The following is an 18707-nucleotide window of genomic DNA, read 5'->3' on the forward strand; positions in this document are numbered from 1 at the left end:
TGGAAGACACAGGGATGGTTTGCAGATGGCCTAGTAGCATAATAAAGGGGGAATCCCGCTCATTCCACCGACGACTAACAGTGGTACTTTATGAGGTACAGTGGACACCTAATAAAGTGGCAGGAGTAGCACACAGTGTGGTTTCGCTTCTCGAGCCCATGTGCTTCATGTTTAGACATCTGGCTATTGTCCTCTGACCTCTGGCATGTTCACTGAATGTGTTCCTTTTCTAGACCATTCTCTGTAAATATTCTTCAAATTCTTGACCAGGTCTACATGCTGAAATGCATCGAGTTGCTGTTTACCGTTTGCTGTTTTTAATGAGCAGTTGAATAGGCGTATATAATAAAATGGCTGGTATGTAAAACATCATTTGTGTGTGCGTGTGTGTGTTTGTTTGCACGTCTGTGAACACGAGGTGTGGCCAGCGGGCATTTTGCAGACTGAAACATGAAAACATTCACATCAGATGTTTACAGAAATGCCCTATCATAAATTATTGGAGGTGAAACAAAGGCAGTTGACAGAGAGAGAATGAAAAGCAAGGAGGAGGAGAGGAGAGTGAGATGAAGAGAAGAAATATGTGCTTCCAGAGTGGCAGAGGGAGGGAAAAATAGGTGTGTGTGTGTTACTCGAGGGCACAGACAAAGTGAATCCATCCTTCTCCCTTCACTGTATAGTTTGAATGTTGGTCATTTTCAGTGAGGTTAGCGAGTTTCTGGAGCTGCAGCTGCACCAGTAAGAGTTAATGGGATGCTTTGACTTCTCCTGATTCCTGGACAGTGTGCGTGTACAGAGCATGCAGACTATTTGACGTCTGCATGCTCTGTACACCCTCACTCTCCTGTTCACTTTCTTTCCACCTCATCTTACAGTGAGTGGCTATTAGGGTATAATAAGGGTTGTTCCATGTTTTTATCCTGTGAAGCACTTTCAGGTGCGTCGCTTATTATGAAAAAAAAAAAGTCGGATTGAGTGATTGATTGATGCTGTGGTTTGATTACGTAATGTTAGTTGGCCAAAATCCCTGGGAAAACTGGTTTTACACTCAGTGAACCATCACAACTGAAATATTGAGTCTTATAGGGTCAAATGTGTTTTAAAGGACATTGTGTATGAGAATGACCTGTATGAAGTAATTCCTGGAAGACTGTAGATTAATAGAGACGGGAAAATAATTGAAGATTTACGACGAATCGGGGCAGGCCAGGAATTAGCTACAGGCTAGAATCACATACTTACAGAGACATGTAGATGATAGAAGTGCACTTCATGACACCATGTGGCGCAGTTGCATTTACAGTAATTCTGCAGGTTATTACAGAAAACAAATGGAAATTTGATTGGGAAAAAAAACGATAAAAAAGGTAAGATGGGTTTTAAAGATTGATATAGAAAATGTAATGATGCATTATGATTTATAAGGGGTAATGTGTCATGTTAATATGGATGTACGTACAGAAAGTATGTACAGTGTGTTCCGTTTCATTTAATGTCAAGGATGTAGGAGAGAGGAGAAAAAAAGACTATCAATCACACCCAAAGCTTTTTCCAGTTCTTCAAACCACCACGTGTGTGTGCACGCATAAACATGATAAGAAGTAAGCAACAATCTTAGGCCACAGCTTATTACATTTCCTATTGCATCTTCCTGAAGCCCCTCTGACAGAAATTATTTTCATTTGGCAACATGAAATTTCCTCAATAAATGCCACATACTGTACCTTTAAAGAGAGACGGTGGAGTTCCTGACCACATTTTGATAAGGGGTGGTCTCAAATCTATAGGTCAAATAATGTGCATGTGACGACACAGTCTGTGCAGACTTAACTGGCAAACACATTCCTGTCGCACAGGGGAAACTTCCTGAAAACGTCATCAACATCTGGGGAAAGCAGACATAAAATCCACCAGCTGTGCGAGGTGAGGGATAGTCAGCTGCAACCTGCATCTTCCCCAATAAATATTGCTAACTTTTACGTACAGGACCTTTAAAACACAATGCAACAATGCACAGTACCTTGTGTTCAGAGGGCACGATGAAACTAAAACTCTAACACAGGGGGGAAAATACAGTTGTCTCTCTGGGCAGGGAAGTAAAATCCTAATGATTTCACAAACAGAATAGCACTATTCTCACTTTTCTCTGTTCCATCGACTCTGCCCCTTCTTTCCTTCTTTATTGTGTCTCTTAGCTTATATTTATTCCTTTTTCTTTCTTTTCTTTCCCTTTCACAACGTTCATGCAGGTCTGTGTAACGGGAAACCTGTGGGACTCCCCAAAACAGGCTTCATCTCATTTTCCTCAGTTGTCCAAATTGTTCACCCCTCACCCCGTTCAGTCCACTTTGCTCCACATATCATCCTATTGCATGAACAAACAGGTTTGTGGATGTGATGTGATCAACCATTAGCTCATGCTCTGACTGTCTTCTGCAAAAGCCAAGCCTCTAGAAAGTCAAATATGTATGTACCTCTCATCTCTGACAGCGGCGTTGTGAAGTGAGCTGGGAAACCCACCGTTGACATTGAAAGCAAACCTTTAAAATATGACAGGAGATCACCATTTCAGGGTTTTTCTATAATCAGAGCCCAGCACTTCTTTCCCCCCCTCTAGAAAACAAATCAACTGAAGAGACGATAATTGAACTAAAGCATCAGTTTACTGGGGCCAGTAGTTAGAGCCGTTTTGTGGTTCAGCTTAATGCTCAGGTTAACACAACTCAGCAAAAAAAGAAAACAAGAGCTGGTCCACAACAGTGATTGGCAGAGCTGGAGGCTCATTCATGTCAGGAATGTGAATCCCATAATGCTACATTCAGGATGCTGAGTGTGTGTGTGTGCACCGCCACCCGCAGTTGAACAGCTGGTGTCGATCATGATCTTATTTTGGGACTTTATTTGGCTTATATAGGGAGTTCCTGTGGTGTAAAAAAGGTGCACACGCTGCTGTCATTTCAATGTGCTGACAAAGGATAAACGGTGCAAAGACAGTAAGTGTAACATACTGGATTGCAGATCCTAATCCAGGTAATTTACCTGCTTGAGCAAAGCGGCTAAATACCGTAAATGGTCTGTATATGTTTGATGACCACTCACCCATTTAAAATTCAAAACATACAGCCTGCAAGCGTCACAGGCCGTCTGACGTAAATACCGCATGGTCCAGCAGAGGGTGGTCAGACAGCAGCTTGGTTGTAGATACACTTGTGACAGTGATGTTACATTGTTTTGCTATGAAAATGGAGGACACAAAATAAACTTTCCTCCTGAAAAGAGAATCCCAAAACCGTCTGAAAAATGGCATGTGGAAGCATTTCAGGTTGTACAGTATCGGTGGTGGATGTTACAAACAAATCTGCGTAAATTAAAGTCACCCCCTCGCTTTGAGAGCGAGTATTCATCGATGCTAAGCTAACCCCTTGGCTAGGATAACCCACGTACATGAATGTAAACAACAAACAAAAGACTGTAATCCAAAAATCCATCCCCCCATCACAAACGCACACATAGAGAGCACTGGAAATACATAGGAAACAGTAGACGAGAGGATGTATATGTGGACTGTTGTCAACTTAATCCAAGAAACAAAGATGACTATAGCAACAAACAGGAAGCAGCAACAAAAACTAATGTCCAAACAATGACCTCTTAAGTCCATTTCTAACCACTTTTCTTTGATGAGGATATAAAGGAGAGTGCAGTAAAGGACTGTCACAGTTTTAAAACAATTCAACTACACTTGGACTATACCACAGCAGACGTAAATGTCAAGAGGTTCCAAAGGGCTTTTTAAACTTTCCTTGAAAAGTTCATTTGGTTTCAAACAGTCAGATTATAAGAGACCTTCTTCCATTTTCCCATAATTCTTAGTTCTGTTTGTTATCATGAACACTTGTTGTAATGTGTACTGAAAGTGATTCAGTCAGTACAAACATTTACAGAAGTCACACATGTCCAGATTTCATGAATGATCCAGTCTTGTGCGTCACAGATTCACCACTTACCTGAACACTGTGCTGCCATAGTCCTGTTCTGTGTGAATATCGTGCTGTCTATAGCGAAAAAGACTTCAACATTTGATGAAAAACATCTCACTCTCACCTACACTCAAGAGCATTTGAATCCACAAACAGGAAGTGTGGCTAGTGTTGCCTTCAGGGACACTCAGGACACTAAGGTGGTGATTTGTCACACTGTGTTTTTCCAGGTTGTGGAGCTTATTGTATGTACCTTTGACACAATTTAAACATTTACAAGGAAACAAAAACAGAGCAGCATCGTCACATGACATGAGTCATAAACTGAACAAGAATTTTACACATTTTTACACAAAGGAATGTTTTTCATATTGTTTTTGCTGTAACTTCTACCTGTAAGTAAATGATCAACTGATTAAATGATATTGCTTTATCCTCCACAGGGAGCTCATCTTCATGTTAATTTTTTTTCCACACACGTGAAAAACTTATCACAATACCCACAGACAAGACAGTTTAACTTCAGTAAATGTCAGCAAGTACAGGAGCCTACCAGGGGAAATGACATTGATAAGCAAGGAAACCTAATCAGTAAGTTTATTTAATCTCTGCGTATTTCTCTTTGAGACAGTAAATCTAACAAGGACTACCTCAGAAAAGGCCACAATAGAACAGAAAACAACAAATAAAACAATAAAAGCACAGCGATCAAACAACAAAAAATATTTAATCAACAATCAAAATGTATTTTGGAACTCCTATACCAGCGTAAGTTAAAACCAGATGGGGATGTAAGAAGTAAGAAGTCTGTGTCAGTGTCCGCCTTTACACCTGGCATTAGAATGTGTTTTCTGTGATCAGATAGCCATCAGATAGCGCTTCACCACATGCATTTACACCTGGTATTAACATGCGTCTACAGTGTCCACATCAAGATCTGATCGACAGTCGTCTTCAACAGGCAAAAAAAACAATGCTTTCATTGGAGATGCATCGCATTCACACTGCTGTTCAATGTGGTTACAATGCGTCTCTGACCACCTCCGGAAGTGGTTTGGTAGATCAGATAACAATCCGTCCTCGGGTGTATTTACACCTGTACTGTACACGGGGACTATCCAATTCCATTATGCAATCACAGAAAACTCATTTTAATGCCAGGTGTAAAGAGGGCCAGTGAGTCCAAACTGAGTGACAAGGCCCCTGAAACAGTAATGAATGAATGAATGAATGAAACGTAACAAGGCCTGGGTCAAGATAGTGCCCAGTCATTTCAATAATTCTGAATATCTCAATTAAACAAACCGCAAAGCATTTTATAAACAAAATTCATTTTGGATTTGGGTTAGCACACTTTATATTAGTGTTATCAAGAGGGCGGGAACTTGACACAACTAGAAATTTGTGCGCGTAAGTGAGGGGTTTGTTGGCAGAAAATTGAATATAACACCCATAAGTGTGTCTGTGTAAATGTATAATCTTCTTCTTTTCATAAGTACTTTAGGCAAGGGCCTTGCTTTATGGAGGCCACCATCTTTTCTCTGAAGCTTATCGCGCAAACAAAGAACATCCTCTCTTGTATGTAAAGGTCACCATAATTCCACATACTTTGTAAAGGAGGGGTGAGCTGAGTCCTCAGTTCATTTCAGTCTAATTCTTACACACAGGGCCTTTAAACCCCCTGCAGTGTGTGTGTGATGTGTCACTGCCACTGACTCAGTAGGTGTTCAAATAAAAAGGAGCCAAAGTGAAACATCAAATGGGAAACAATAGCAAAAGTTAACACTGTTTTTCTTGCGGGCTTCAATATACAAACTTGACATCACAATGGGCCCTTCCATATTTCGTAATGTTGTAAAGGGACACACATAATTAATCAAGTCTTTAATCAATGCTTTGTTGGCTTCACTAGAAAATTGGGGAACAACGTCTGAGCTATGCCTCCTATTTAATGACTAGTATAGTAATGTAATCTTCTGTGAGCATTACAGATTGCCTAGCAGCAGTGTTCTCATGACAATAGCTTCATATATGAACTCTTATGTCATAACCACAAGCTCACAAGTTATACTTGAAGGCAGCATTATCTTTCATGACACAACAAAAATGTAAAATTACAATTTGAGTTTGAATTTAACAAGCAAAAGTTATGTTCATTAGTATGAATATTAATATACATATATTAATATGCTACCATCTACAGTGTACAGCAATAGTTGAACCCGCTAACTAGCTGACGTCGTCTTCACAGAAAATCAAATGCATCAGTGCTGAAATGACGGATGTTTAAATATGTTTAGTCACTGTTTCTCCACAAACCTCTAACACTGCTGTAAAAATAGGATGACGCCACTAACTTCTTTTACGCGAGCTCTTCTGTTTGGGTAGTCGGAACCCAGATTTATCACTTACCAGCATAGAAGTCGCAGTATTGTCTGAAGACAACACTTCTGAAGTACTTTTTTCACTTGACAAATGATTTTCCTAGTCATTAGAAAACTCTATAGACAGTTGTTAAAGTCCACGTGGCTAACAGGAAAAACGCTTTTCAATTCATCGCAATCTAGAAACTATGTCTGAAATCTAATATTGGCGTACAAGAGTGTGCCCTGTTGGCATATGCATCCATCCATCAGTGTACAGGGCAAGACAATGAGTAGCAGCTGTTTGGGGAGCTCTGGTCCAATAAATGGGTCCAATAAATGGTGTAAAAGAAAAAGAGAGAAATAATCAGCTCTTCTACAAGGCTTGTGTGATTTCAGTACGATGCATTGTAAATGTTGGAGATGCTACAAATTAGGTTCACAATATTACAATATAACATGAAGAGAAGTAATACATACTGTATAGTCACATGTATGTTGACTAAGTGTCCATTCGGTCATAGATCTGTCTTCAGTCTCATCCAAGGTTCTTGTAATACTCACTCAATCAGCCTAAATAGTTTAGCAATTATTGCTTGTCTACGCTATGAAGCTAGTATTCCTCACTTAAGTATTTTTTACAAAAACGTAAAAATGTCAACACTTTTACGTGAACAGCTGTAGGTGGGAATAGCAACAACGTGCACACCCATTCAACCAACGTGGACGTAGCACATTCAACTAAACTGAGACTGATAAGCAAAAGTTAACCAAATGTTCAAGACTAGGCTGTGATGTGTTCCGTCACAGCGCTGCTGTGTCACACACACGCGAGGACATTGAAAGGGACACAGCCAAAGACGTATTTGGACACAGTCCTGAGACTCAGGTGATGTACCCCCAGCCTATTAAGTCACACCGCTGTGTGTCTTAAATTCTCATGTTCATTCTTAGGCGACGGAGGAATCTTCCTGGTGAACTGGCTGAAACTTGCCGCCCTACACCTTGCCCTCGGACCACCACCTCCTGCCTCTCCAGACGAGGCCTGCGTGGGGCCTGTGGGTAAAGTACTGTAGCGACCTAGATTGGGAAAGTCCTGCCCTGTGTGGACCGCATGGCTGCCTGGCTGCAGGCTAGGGTCCTTGGTGAAGAGCCGCCGAATGAGCTGGAATTTTTCCTTCTCTTCCCTTAAAAATAGGTCAACGAGGAGCTTCTTCTCCCGTTTGAGCTGCTCCATGATGGTTTTGGGGACATCGGGAATGACCCAGGCAACCACGAGGCTGAGGAACATCACAAGATTCTGATGTAGAGATGAAGGGAGAGAGATGGTTAATAAATATGACAGGTGATGAAAAACAATTTCCTCTGAGCCCTAACACTCATAGAACATAAAACTTACTTTATGCTACACCTATTTTGGAGATAATCATACTCTAAATTGTGGAAGTACATTATTGATTAGGCTTTAGAAGGATGTGTTCAAGTTTTTACTGTTGGCTCCAACGTGACAAAGGTTTTTAACTTACATTTTACAAAAGTGCTTTCCATCCTCTATCATCAGAGAGCCACTGTACATTTCTGCATGCTCATGCAGCTGCAGTTCTAGTCATACTAAATTGTGGGTCTGCATCCGTCCAGCATTCCAAACATATGTACTTGAGTTGACAATCCATTCCAGTATTAGCAATTTCTCAGCAAGAGATCGAATTCAATTTGTACGTCCTTGTATACTTTGAACGATGGGTTGTACATGTGTTGTTCCCTTTCGGTCGGTAAACACGGAAAACAACACATCAGTATGGGGATCGTGTCCTTGCGAGATCAACCTGAAGAAACCTCGCCTTCAACACGCCTGTCAAGGCCAATGAGACTGCTGCAGGCAGGGGAAGACCCACCTTCTCCTGGGGCTACAAATTATCCTGCACATTCTCATCTCCTCAATCTTATTGCACTTCACCTCGCATAACCATGTGTTCCCCATGTGAACTAATGTAAAGTAAAAGCACTTCTTACATTTCAGATTCCTGACTCAATTCCTTTTTTTCAACAAAGTTTTATTGTGTCATATGTGAAACAGACATATGTATAGCTTCATACTTAAATGAATTAAATGAATACAGAGAAGTATTTAGAGAGTTTAAAGTGTGTTTTTTTTATGATTTTCAAAGGCAAACTCTATGTAAAACACATCAGAAGCTCCACAGAAGTCCCACAAAACTAAGATCAGCACTAACATGCTTCACATGCATCCAGTGTGAAACCAGCATTGGAAGTACGATGCAGTGGTGGTTAGCAATTGTAGTAGTTTTTAGTGTACTATTAGGTAAACAAAGCATCACATCACTGAATCACTTTATAATAGGAGGCTGAAAAAGTCTGATCTAAAAACTTGAGAGACCTGGTAAAAAAATTCCTGTCATAGATAATGAAGAATGGTCTTGATGAATAATGAAAGAAAAGCTGGACATTTGATGGGCATATGTCATTGATAAATGAGTGAGAGCCTTTCTCAAAATGAGCTGGTTAATAATTGACTCTGGCATCTGGTAATGTCTGACTGTAATTGCAGTAAAGCATTAGTAAGCATTAGAACTGACTGGCCCACAAACACATGCACTCATAATTACTTCTCACGTCTTTTTTTACGCAAATCAGTGCCATATGTGTTTTTTTTTTTTACTATATTATTAGTTGACCTTTGTGTAATGTGCTTGTCATTTAATTCTTTATACTTCATACTTCGATTGAAATTAACATCAGCTCATAAACAAGAAAACAATCAGCACATACTTGGAACAATATGACGAAAGCCAGTCTTGCAGCCAACACACACCAGTACTGTTTGGAGAAGTGGTACGCGTCCGGAGACCAAGGGGGTTCCCTGTAGTCTTTGTACCTAGAACAAAAACACACATGTAAACAGCATGGATGCCTAAAAAAGGCGCAAGTCAAATTTATATTGTGTTATTGCTTCATGCTTAGTGGGAAATAAACATATACAGTTTGGAATCATGAGGGTAAGGGTAAACATTAATACCAAAGAGGACCACCAAACAATCCCATGAAGTCGCCAATGGCTAGAGGAGATTTAATTCAAGACCAGTTGAGATTACAATTGATTTCTTTGAATCATTATTGTGATGTCAATTGTTGTTGGATTTGTTTGTCACCAACATCTGCTACACGTTCCTGCCTTAGATTCATGGAGACAACATGATGGGTTAGTCTGGGAGTGGAGATGTCACCAACTACCTGTTAATAAGTCTGCTTTCTTAAACCTCAAATAATTCATTTTGATTATATATAAGAAAATACATGGCAAACACAACACGCTGCACTACTGCTCCAATACTTGGGTGATTTGGTCCCTAAATGTATCAGTGCACTCTGTCCTTGGTCTTGACTTAGCCTGAGTATTTTTCTTGTCATGGTCTTGGTGCACTCTGGTCTTTGTCTTGAATGGGGTTTGGTCCTTTTAAGTCCTGGACTTGTCATAGTCTCAGTACAACCTTAGTCTTCTCTTGGTCTCAATTAGTGTGGTATTGACTACAACACTACAAACCACAATGACTGGCGGGCAAACTCTTTAGTGCAGCTTCCAGTCAAGAAACTGTCTCAGACAAACCTTCCTCGTTCAATATTATTTTTATCCTGATTTATCGTCACCTGGCTGAGACAAACCCTCATTACTACATACTACTTCCCTCAGCTAGGAACCTGACTCAAAGTGCAATAAACTTTATTAGAAACTCATTTTCTTTGTTGCCTTTGTAGTAAACACTCTTCATTTTGGCTGGCGCAACAAAGGCTGAAAATTTGAAGCACGTGTTGATTGAAAGTGAGGAGAGCGAGGAGGAGGAACGATTTGAAGGAAGGATTAGAGGAAAAAAGTGAAGAGACCAAGAACCATAAACAATATAAGAAGAGGAAAAATTACTTTTTCATGATGATCATAAAAAAGCAACAGTACAACAATTTATTTGATTCTGCATTTTATGAATTTGATCTGATCAGACAAAACACAAACAGATGCAAACATAAAGATATGTGTTCCGGCTATCACAAAAGTATTGTTTTAGTTAAAGGCTTGATGGAGTGTGAGTTCTCACACATGGACACATTCCTCAGACAAACTATGCATGTTTGTTTATAAAATTGGTTCACACAAGTTGCTGGTTCCTTTGCAGCAAGAAGACCCGGGTTCGTGACTTGGTCAGAACAAGGGCCTTTCTGCATATGGAGTTTGCATGTTCTCCCCGTGTGTGCCTGGATTTTCTCCAGGTTCTTCGGCTTAATCCCACAGTTCAAAAACATGCAAGATGGGGATTAGGTAAATTGGACACTCTAAATTGACCATAGGTGTGAATGTGAGAACGCATGGTTGTTTGTCTGTATGTGACCCTGTGATGGACTGGCGTACTGTCCAGGGTATACCCCGCCTATCGCCCTACATCAGCTGAGATTGGCACAGCTCCCCCTGCGACCCTCATGTGGAGGACAAAGCGGGAAAAGATGGATGGATGAACGGTCTTGTTTGCCTTGTCAATCTGGGGATATTTTATGATGTGCAACGTAAATCCTGCAGTTTTTCTTTTAATGTCGGACTGCTCTTATGAAAGAACAAAACATTTAATATAAGGATGGATTATTAAAAAAGAGGATTAGCAAACATCTGGTTTGAACAACATACACATATGCCCTGATAGATATGATGAGACTACATCTCGTGTATGTTCAGCAATTGCTGGGACAAAGCCAAGCTGTTTCCATGTGGATGCAATCACTCCTGCACAACATAAATAGTGTCTGTTCCACTTTAGGGTTTATTTATAATGGAACCACTCGGATGCAGTCAGTCATTTATATAATCTAAAACACAACTACACATGACAATAAATTATGATTTTTCTTTGTGGACCTGGACCTGAGGGTCAAACATTTAAATGACTTAGTGAAGGCTTCATGTAAATACCTTTATTACACTACTATCTAAATGCAGGGCTATGTAACTGTCAAGCAACTGTCTACCACCGCAGTCGTAGGAGATAATTACAGTATGATTATACATGAAAGAGAGAGAATTAAAAATATCCACTTAAATAAATCATTTTGTGGTGTAGAGTCAGAGAACAGGTTATTTTTTTCACCCACTGACAGTTGCTTTAACAACATAATCATTACAATCATCATTATAATTATGTGACCTACTACTCGCATCTGGCATGAGATCACCGGCACAGAGCCCAAAATGTGTCTCGTTTACAGATTTTTTTACTTTTGTAAGACCAATGACTTTATCTGCGGCATGCTATAACAAACTGTAACATCAACACAGGTGAAGAAATAAGAGGAGGGTCCACAGCCTCTGTGATCATTTCCTCCTTGAGAATGTTTCCAAAACTGTCCAAGTGAGCCCATGTGAGCGTACAGGGGATAAAATCGCTGGGACACTGACAACAAGCAAAGTGTCCTGCAGTCAAAAAAGGAACACTTTATTGTACACAACTAGTATGAAATTGGCTTATAATGCAATTGAAAGAACATAATGTAATTCATTTGACTACCAATCAAAGTAATTACGTTAAGTGTGCCTCCCACAGGCTTGACCCAGGTGCCATCCCTCGCCTCTGCTGTCACGAGACACTCTCAGAAAAAATCTCTTCAAGCTCAAAGTAGAAAGATTAAGATATGTTTTGAGATATGAGATATATTGTGATAGGGCATATTCTTAAAAGACTTAAACAAACAGTTCATCCACATCATCAGAATACTGAAGTAGCCATCTATGAACTCTCTACAGATAAACTCCAGTGTGGAGTAAAGGGACAGCGGGTGACCCAGATTAAACTGGGTCTGCACACCCTCTTGGCTTTATGTAACCAAAAATCCATCCTCCCAAATCACTTAAGACAAAGACGACATAGAGGAGGTAGAGATTTACTGATGGAGGTCTGCATTATGTCGAGTCAAAGCTACAGACAGATGCACTCAGTAGGATATTTGGACTGACACTAGGCAGCGTCAAAGTCAAGTGGAATGAAAACCAGAGGAGCGATGCAGCCAACGTCCACGCTGTATAAACCCCAATAAAGCAATGCTAACTTCTTTCATTTTTTTTATGAGAATGTGTCCATGATGTCACTATAGACCATATGCTAAATAATTACTGGTAGATTAAACTGGCCTCAGATCATGTCTGAGGCTAATCCTATTGGAGGCAATTATTATTGCATTATTACAAAAAAGAACATAAATGTATGACTTCATAGTAATGCCATGTTGTGACTACCATTTCAACCAAAGGATAATCAATGCTTGTGGGTTGTGTCTATAGTCCTGATTCCAAAATGTTGACAGAATATTAATCTCCCATTATATTCTTAAGAATAGTGGTATGTGTTACTTTATGTGGAAAAAAAGCATGAATAGCACTATATATTCAGTCTATAAAACACTGTACACAATAATTCAATGTGATTTGAAACTGTTGTGTGTAATGACTTCACACAATGCTGATTAATTCTAACAGCTCCACAGAAAAAGAATGAAGGAAACTCCGATCACATTGGAAACTGTCTGTTAAGGGGAACATACATCTGCTTTAAAATATCAACTTAGACCGAAGTCTCACATTAAGAGAAACGACATTCACACACAAAAAAAATCCTCTGAAGCTGAGATAGATGAAAAGGCCTGATTGAGGTGTCTCACTAAAGCACGTATGGAAAAAATAGGGAGTGAGGGTGAAAAGTGTCTGTGTGTTTTAGCAGTGTCTTATGGTCTCTGATTCCTTCTCCTTATACAGTCATGAGTGAGGAATGCTGCCTGTGAGTGAGAGTCCACTCTCCCTCGCTTTCGCCTTTGATATATTCATCTTTCGCTCACCAGCCAGTTCCACAATTGTGCTGTAGATCGACAACATGAACCGAACAGTTAAACAAGACCTTTCTGTGCTGTTACTTTTACTCAAATAGGAGGAATTTAACAGAAAATGTAATTATCCAAAAGGCTCTGTGTGTGTGTGTGTGCGTGGGCATTTTCTCGGTACTCCATGTCTGGATGAAATACTGGCAGCAACTAGAACATCTAACTCAATATTCTTTCATAAGACTGCTCAATTATATTATAATTAGTCTAGTCTAATTAGTGTGTGTTACAGGTACCTAAAACAAGTCAAGTCCCCATCGCGTACTACATTTTAAGGTTTATGGTTACAATTACGTTTGGGGATATGGTTGGGCCAGTAATGGTGATGGTTATGGTTAGAGTTAGTCTCCAGGAAATGAATGTAATGTCAATTGTCAATGTAATGTCCTCTGAAGTCATGGAAACCAGACTATGTGTATGTGAGTGGGTAGGTGTGTGTGTGTGTGCTTGCGTGAAATGGAGATAGAGAAATTTCCTCTTGCCTACACACTGCCCCATGGGATCCAGGAATACAGCAATGTTTTACGTTTTGAAATGTAAGAAAAGAAAAAAGCTATATTCAATAACAAAACATCCACATTTGAAATGAAAACAGAGCAGGAGGAAGAGCATAATCAAGCAAAGATATAATGCGTGTGTCAACCAAGCAGTGGGGGACACTAACCTTTTTAATATTCTAACACTTTTAGAGACACACTGCACTTTGTGTAACTACGGAGGCAAGTTGTGTTTCGCCAACAACATTCTTCCAACGCAAAGAAGCATAAATAGGACTTGAGATGTCAGGTCTGGTTTTGCAGTATCTTAATATAGAAATCCACAGATACTCAGCATCTCCTCAGCTTATCTCTGGTATAATCTGCAGCTCATGAAGTTGTTGTCGACCCCTGGTCTGATGGGAACAATTAAGTCTGTCACATTTCTTGGATAGAACATCACCAAGGTGTGGTGTCATCATGTCTGACATTGACGCCAGACAGATGTTTGTCTGCCAGTCGTGATCTGTAAGGTTGGGCTGAAAGAAACAATTATTTTGGTAGTCGACTAATCAGTGAATTTGTTTTCCAATTACTCAATTGGTGAGCTAATAACTTAAATACAATTGCGTAGGTTTAGTTTCAAGACTGGCCATCCATACACAAACCTAATAGGGAATACAGCTACTCCTATAATTCACTACACTTGACATGTTAGGAAACATGGCTTATAACGTGACTTGGTTGAATATTTGATTGAAACTGGTCAATAGAGGAACTCCGTGGACTGTTATTCCTGTATAACAGACATTTGTTCGGTGTAACGGACTCTTGCTGGGGACTTAACACATGGAGAGACGGACAGAGATGCTCTGCCCACTGAAGCAGAAACTGTCTTCACGGTCCTCACACTGCTGTTTTTAAATGTGATTAAACATTTAAAACACTTAGCACTTGGCCTCGATCACACCACACGTCCTTTTATCATCCACCCATCCAACCCCCTCTGCCCTACCTTCCACCACTGTCATATTCATATTCCCCCACACTGCCCTGTCCCTAACCTTTCTCATTTGTCATGGAAGTTTCCCCTTCCTTCTCAAGATCTTTACACCCTTATCTGATCATCTCTAATCTCTCCATCCCCTGTATGACACCATCATCCATCCATTCATTCATCCACTCTTGAACCTCAACCCACACCCTACTCTGCATGTGTAAGTTCATACCAGAGTTTCAGAATTAACTGGGCCAAAAAAGAACGAGAAAAAGAAAGAAACATCGGACATACTTTGAATCACTTTCTCTGTTGAATCATTTTAGCCCAGAGGCTTTGGCCACAACATCAGCAGCTAACACACGATATGTACACAATACTCAACCCGCACACACATGCTCCCTTCTTAGAACATCTACCAGCCAATTTCATGCCTATAAAATTGTCGAGGGCGTAGAGTAACGTGACGTGTCTCCGACATGACATACCACACTATACGGACACAAAGACTCGATTCTTGCTTTGTCATTCTTTACTCCCTTATGTAAGAGCAGGTCAGCCGCAGCTATCTGTGGGCAATGGCATCCATGACCTTTTCTTCTACAGTGCTTTATATTGATGTTGTGAAAGAGACGCTTGCCACTGGCATGAGTGAAAATTCACACAAGATACAATAGTGCACTGTCTTTGATTACGGACCAGTGGAGATTCATTGGCTTTTAGACATCGGAAATGATACATTCATTTCCGCGGCCATTGCCTTTGGATTCAAAAGGACCATACTGCTCACTGTGTTTGCACCATAACGTCGGGATTACCTGACGATTTAATATTGTGTTTGATTTTACCACATTTGCTGCTTAGAGAAAACAAAATTGGTCAACTTCAAAGGAATACCTCACTCTCACAAAACCCAAGAAGAATCACAAGTTCCACCCAATCTCTCTCTAACGTCTCTAACATTTGCAGTTTATTTGCTAAAAAATAAGAATATGAATATCTTTGGAGATTAGTTTTAGTTTTGATAAGAGTATATACTGTTTCATTGTATGTCAGGAAAATATTGAGCTTTAGACTATGCAGATGATATGTTATTGTAATACTGGGTTTGTCTCGGATTACATTCCTCTGAAAAGGTCTTCCTTAACGCCTCCTCTCGTCAAGGTGTGCCACCCAAAATAGTTGCTGATCCATCCCATAGAACAAAACAACCACATTAAAAAAACACGTCAACATTTTGAATTGGCCCTCAAAAATCGATCACGCTAAAATAATTCTCATCTTACATTATTATACATATCAAATGTTGACTTTTGAATTGCTTGATTACATAATAAAGTATGTTGATTTCTAAGTAAAATGTGTAGACAGTAGATATTGTCCTGGAAAGAGCTGAATAAAACAATATTAGTGTTCTTCTCTGTTACCTCCAAATACTGCATGTGTGTGCATGTGTGTGTTTACCGGCAGACGGTGATGTCTCCTGAGTTCTGTGGTGACGTGCCGGACTTGAAACTGGACACATTGAAGTAGGAGAGCGTGTGGTCAATGAAGCCATGCATGGTGCCGGTCTGACTATACATGTACTGGTAGACGAGCCGAGGGATGAAGTCTGATGTGAAGGAGATGACAAAGGCCTCCAGAGACAAAGAGAGACGCAGGGACAATGTGAAGCAGAGAAATATTTTGCTGTCAGCATTTAGTTATTTAACACTTAGTTACTTTTCATATGTTAAAAAGCACTAGCGGTCACATCCACATCATTTTTTAGAACTGATGGATTCAAGATCTATTCTGTCTCAAGTTTTCCATTAGCGAGAAGCTTCCAGTGCGTCTAAAGTGGGTGCATGTGAGTCCGGTGCGCCATAGCTCTAGACTAAATAAAACCTGCTGATTGTTCTTCCAAATCTTCCACAAATCTGTTAAGTATTAAAAGTGAGCAGAATACTATTTAGTTAGCTGGCCAAGGACAGATCCCGGGAAGAACTTTCCTTAACTCCTACAAATAAACACACACCTCGACCTCCACAGATCAGTATGTCAGTAGGTGTTTTATGCACTGTTTTAATCATATCTAAAGGCATGTTTCCATCATGGTACAGTTCGGTTTGGTTTGGAAGGGTAAAGCCCTCGGTCAGGCTTGCTTTTCAACTGAGAACAGTACCTTGGGAGGTGGAGCGTGCGCTATGTCTGATAATAACAGACGACTTCCAGCAGCTTGTTTTTTTCAGCTTGGTTTGTGCACAAGACATCAAGCTTTATGTTAGAATAGACTACTGGCTTTGAAGAAACACCGGCTGCGAGGGAGTGATGCTTTTCTGTTGCCCAATCGGCTGACTGCAATGTGTCTAGATCCACCCGTACCATACTGTACCATCCCGTACCATCACTCATCACCAAAAATGGGGTGGCTGGGGGCAGTTATTTTGATAATAATAGAAATGCAAAACAAATTTGTACCAAACACAACCATTCCATTCGGTGCAAACGCGGCAAAAGATGTTAAATATGTAGTTACAACTTAAATTGCACATGAGAATTTCATACTAAAATACACACAAAAATACATACCCAGAGAAGTTTGAGGTCAACCTTTTAAATCCAGCATCTATTTCTTTGATGTCAGTGAGCTTACAATATTGTGGACACATCTGCCTTCATCGCTTATGTAAATGCAGGACACTGAATTAATACTTACATTTATAATGACTGAGAACTTTCCCATTCCACTCAGTATGTTGTACCATATCCCTTTAAAAAGAAGAGCAAACATGAGTGCAGAAGTGTGTCCATGTTGTGAGACATGCGAGTCTTAAACCACTTAAGGTGCTATCAAACATGTATTATATTAGGCCATGAAATGACCATGTTGACCAAACAGAAATACTGGTTTCAGATAACAATAGAGCAGCCAGAAATGTTATTTCAAATCTGCAAACTTTAGTGATTTGCGGGAACACACCGTCCCTCAGTTGACTCGCGGGATGATGTTTGAACCCAGTGAAGCAACTCAAAAGCCTATGGATAACCTCAAAATGCATAACAGTCAAGCTGTAAAAAGAACTATTTGATAATAGCCGACAGCAAAAACATGAATATCTTGAACTGTTGAGCAGCGTCAATTTATACATCTCGCAGCCTGGGGGAACTGCTAACCCTGAAAAAATGTAATCAGTCGAGTTTCAGTGGAGAGTGTTGGTGTCCCATGATGTCTAAAATAGTAAAGACGATTTATGGGGGAAAGTCAATACTTATTTTGACAGATTCTTGTGTAACTGATCAGGTTTCGTGTCGTATGTATTCTGGTGTGTTGCGTAGCGTTTGTAAGTGTCGGAGCAGCTTACCGATGTCTTTAGCTCGTATGGCCACTGGCCTGCGCAGCTCTGTTACAAACTTCTTAGCATCTAGTCTGATCTCGATGACGTTGTTGAGCAGGGCAAAGAGCGGAGCGAGCGGGAATGACGCCACGAACAGAGAGACAAAACCAAACTGGATGACTGCAGAAGAAGACAGACAGAGAAAATACATTATTAAACAGCTACAGTAGGTGTACAGTAGGGTGGAGTGGCTCAGTAGTTAAGACCCTACCTTGTGTACCAAAGACATCATGGTCGCAACTTCGATTCCACCCCTGGCTAATTGTACTTGATTCCATTGTAAGTCGCTTTGGATAAAAGCGTCTGCTAAATGACATGTAATGTAATGTAAACCCTATTTATAGGCCAAAAGGTTATGAAAAGAAGGATTTTCAAATCAATCAAAATCAGTAAATATTATGATAAATGTAAGATAGATTGATGGAAAGACATATTTCTGCTCCTGTTCAAACATTATTCAACTTTTTATAGTGCTATATTCCTACCAGTGTTGCCAGATGGAAAATACAGAAATTATCGTACATTTTGGCCTTTTTTGAAATTATTGATCGTACATCGCACAGTGGGTGAAATTATCTTACAAATAT

The 18707-nt window shown here is 40.0% G+C and overlaps 1 protein-coding gene and 1 long non-coding RNA gene across 3 annotated transcripts in view; both read right to left on the bottom strand.

Annotated features, from left to right (window-relative positions):
• LOC122766575 overlaps nucleotides 1–4124 on the bottom strand; it is a 43651-nt gene extending 39527 nt beyond the window's left edge. Inside the window, exon 1 of the long non-coding RNA XR_006360090.1 lies at nucleotides 4008–4124. This is a non-coding gene — a long non-coding RNA (uncharacterized LOC122766575). The remainder of the gene's footprint in view (nucleotides 1–4007) is intronic.
• A 783-nt stretch (nucleotides 4125–4907) lies between these two features.
• Nucleotides 4908–18707, bottom strand: part of ano2b (anoctamin 2b) — a 59179-nt gene continuing 45379 nt past the window's right edge. For both annotated transcript variants that reach the window (XM_044022770.1, XM_044022769.1), the window contains 5 exons: nucleotides 18088–18240; nucleotides 17442–17494; nucleotides 16208–16380; nucleotides 9134–9239; nucleotides 4908–7643 (listed from right to left, as the gene is read on the bottom strand). In XM_044022770.1, the coding sequence (XP_043878705.1) occupies nucleotides 7257–7643; nucleotides 9134–9239; nucleotides 16208–16380; nucleotides 17442–17494; nucleotides 18088–18240 (872 nt within the window). In that variant the 3' untranslated portion in view covers nucleotides 4908–7256. The remainder of the gene's footprint in view (nucleotides 7644–9133; nucleotides 9240–16207; nucleotides 16381–17441; nucleotides 17495–18087; nucleotides 18241–18707) is intronic.

The sequence above is a fragment of the Solea senegalensis genome, linkage group LG3 (genome assembly GCF_019176455.1).
Source record: "Solea senegalensis isolate Sse05_10M linkage group LG3, IFAPA_SoseM_1, whole genome shotgun sequence".
NCBI lineage: Eukaryota > Metazoa > Chordata > Actinopteri > Pleuronectiformes > Soleidae > Solea > Solea senegalensis.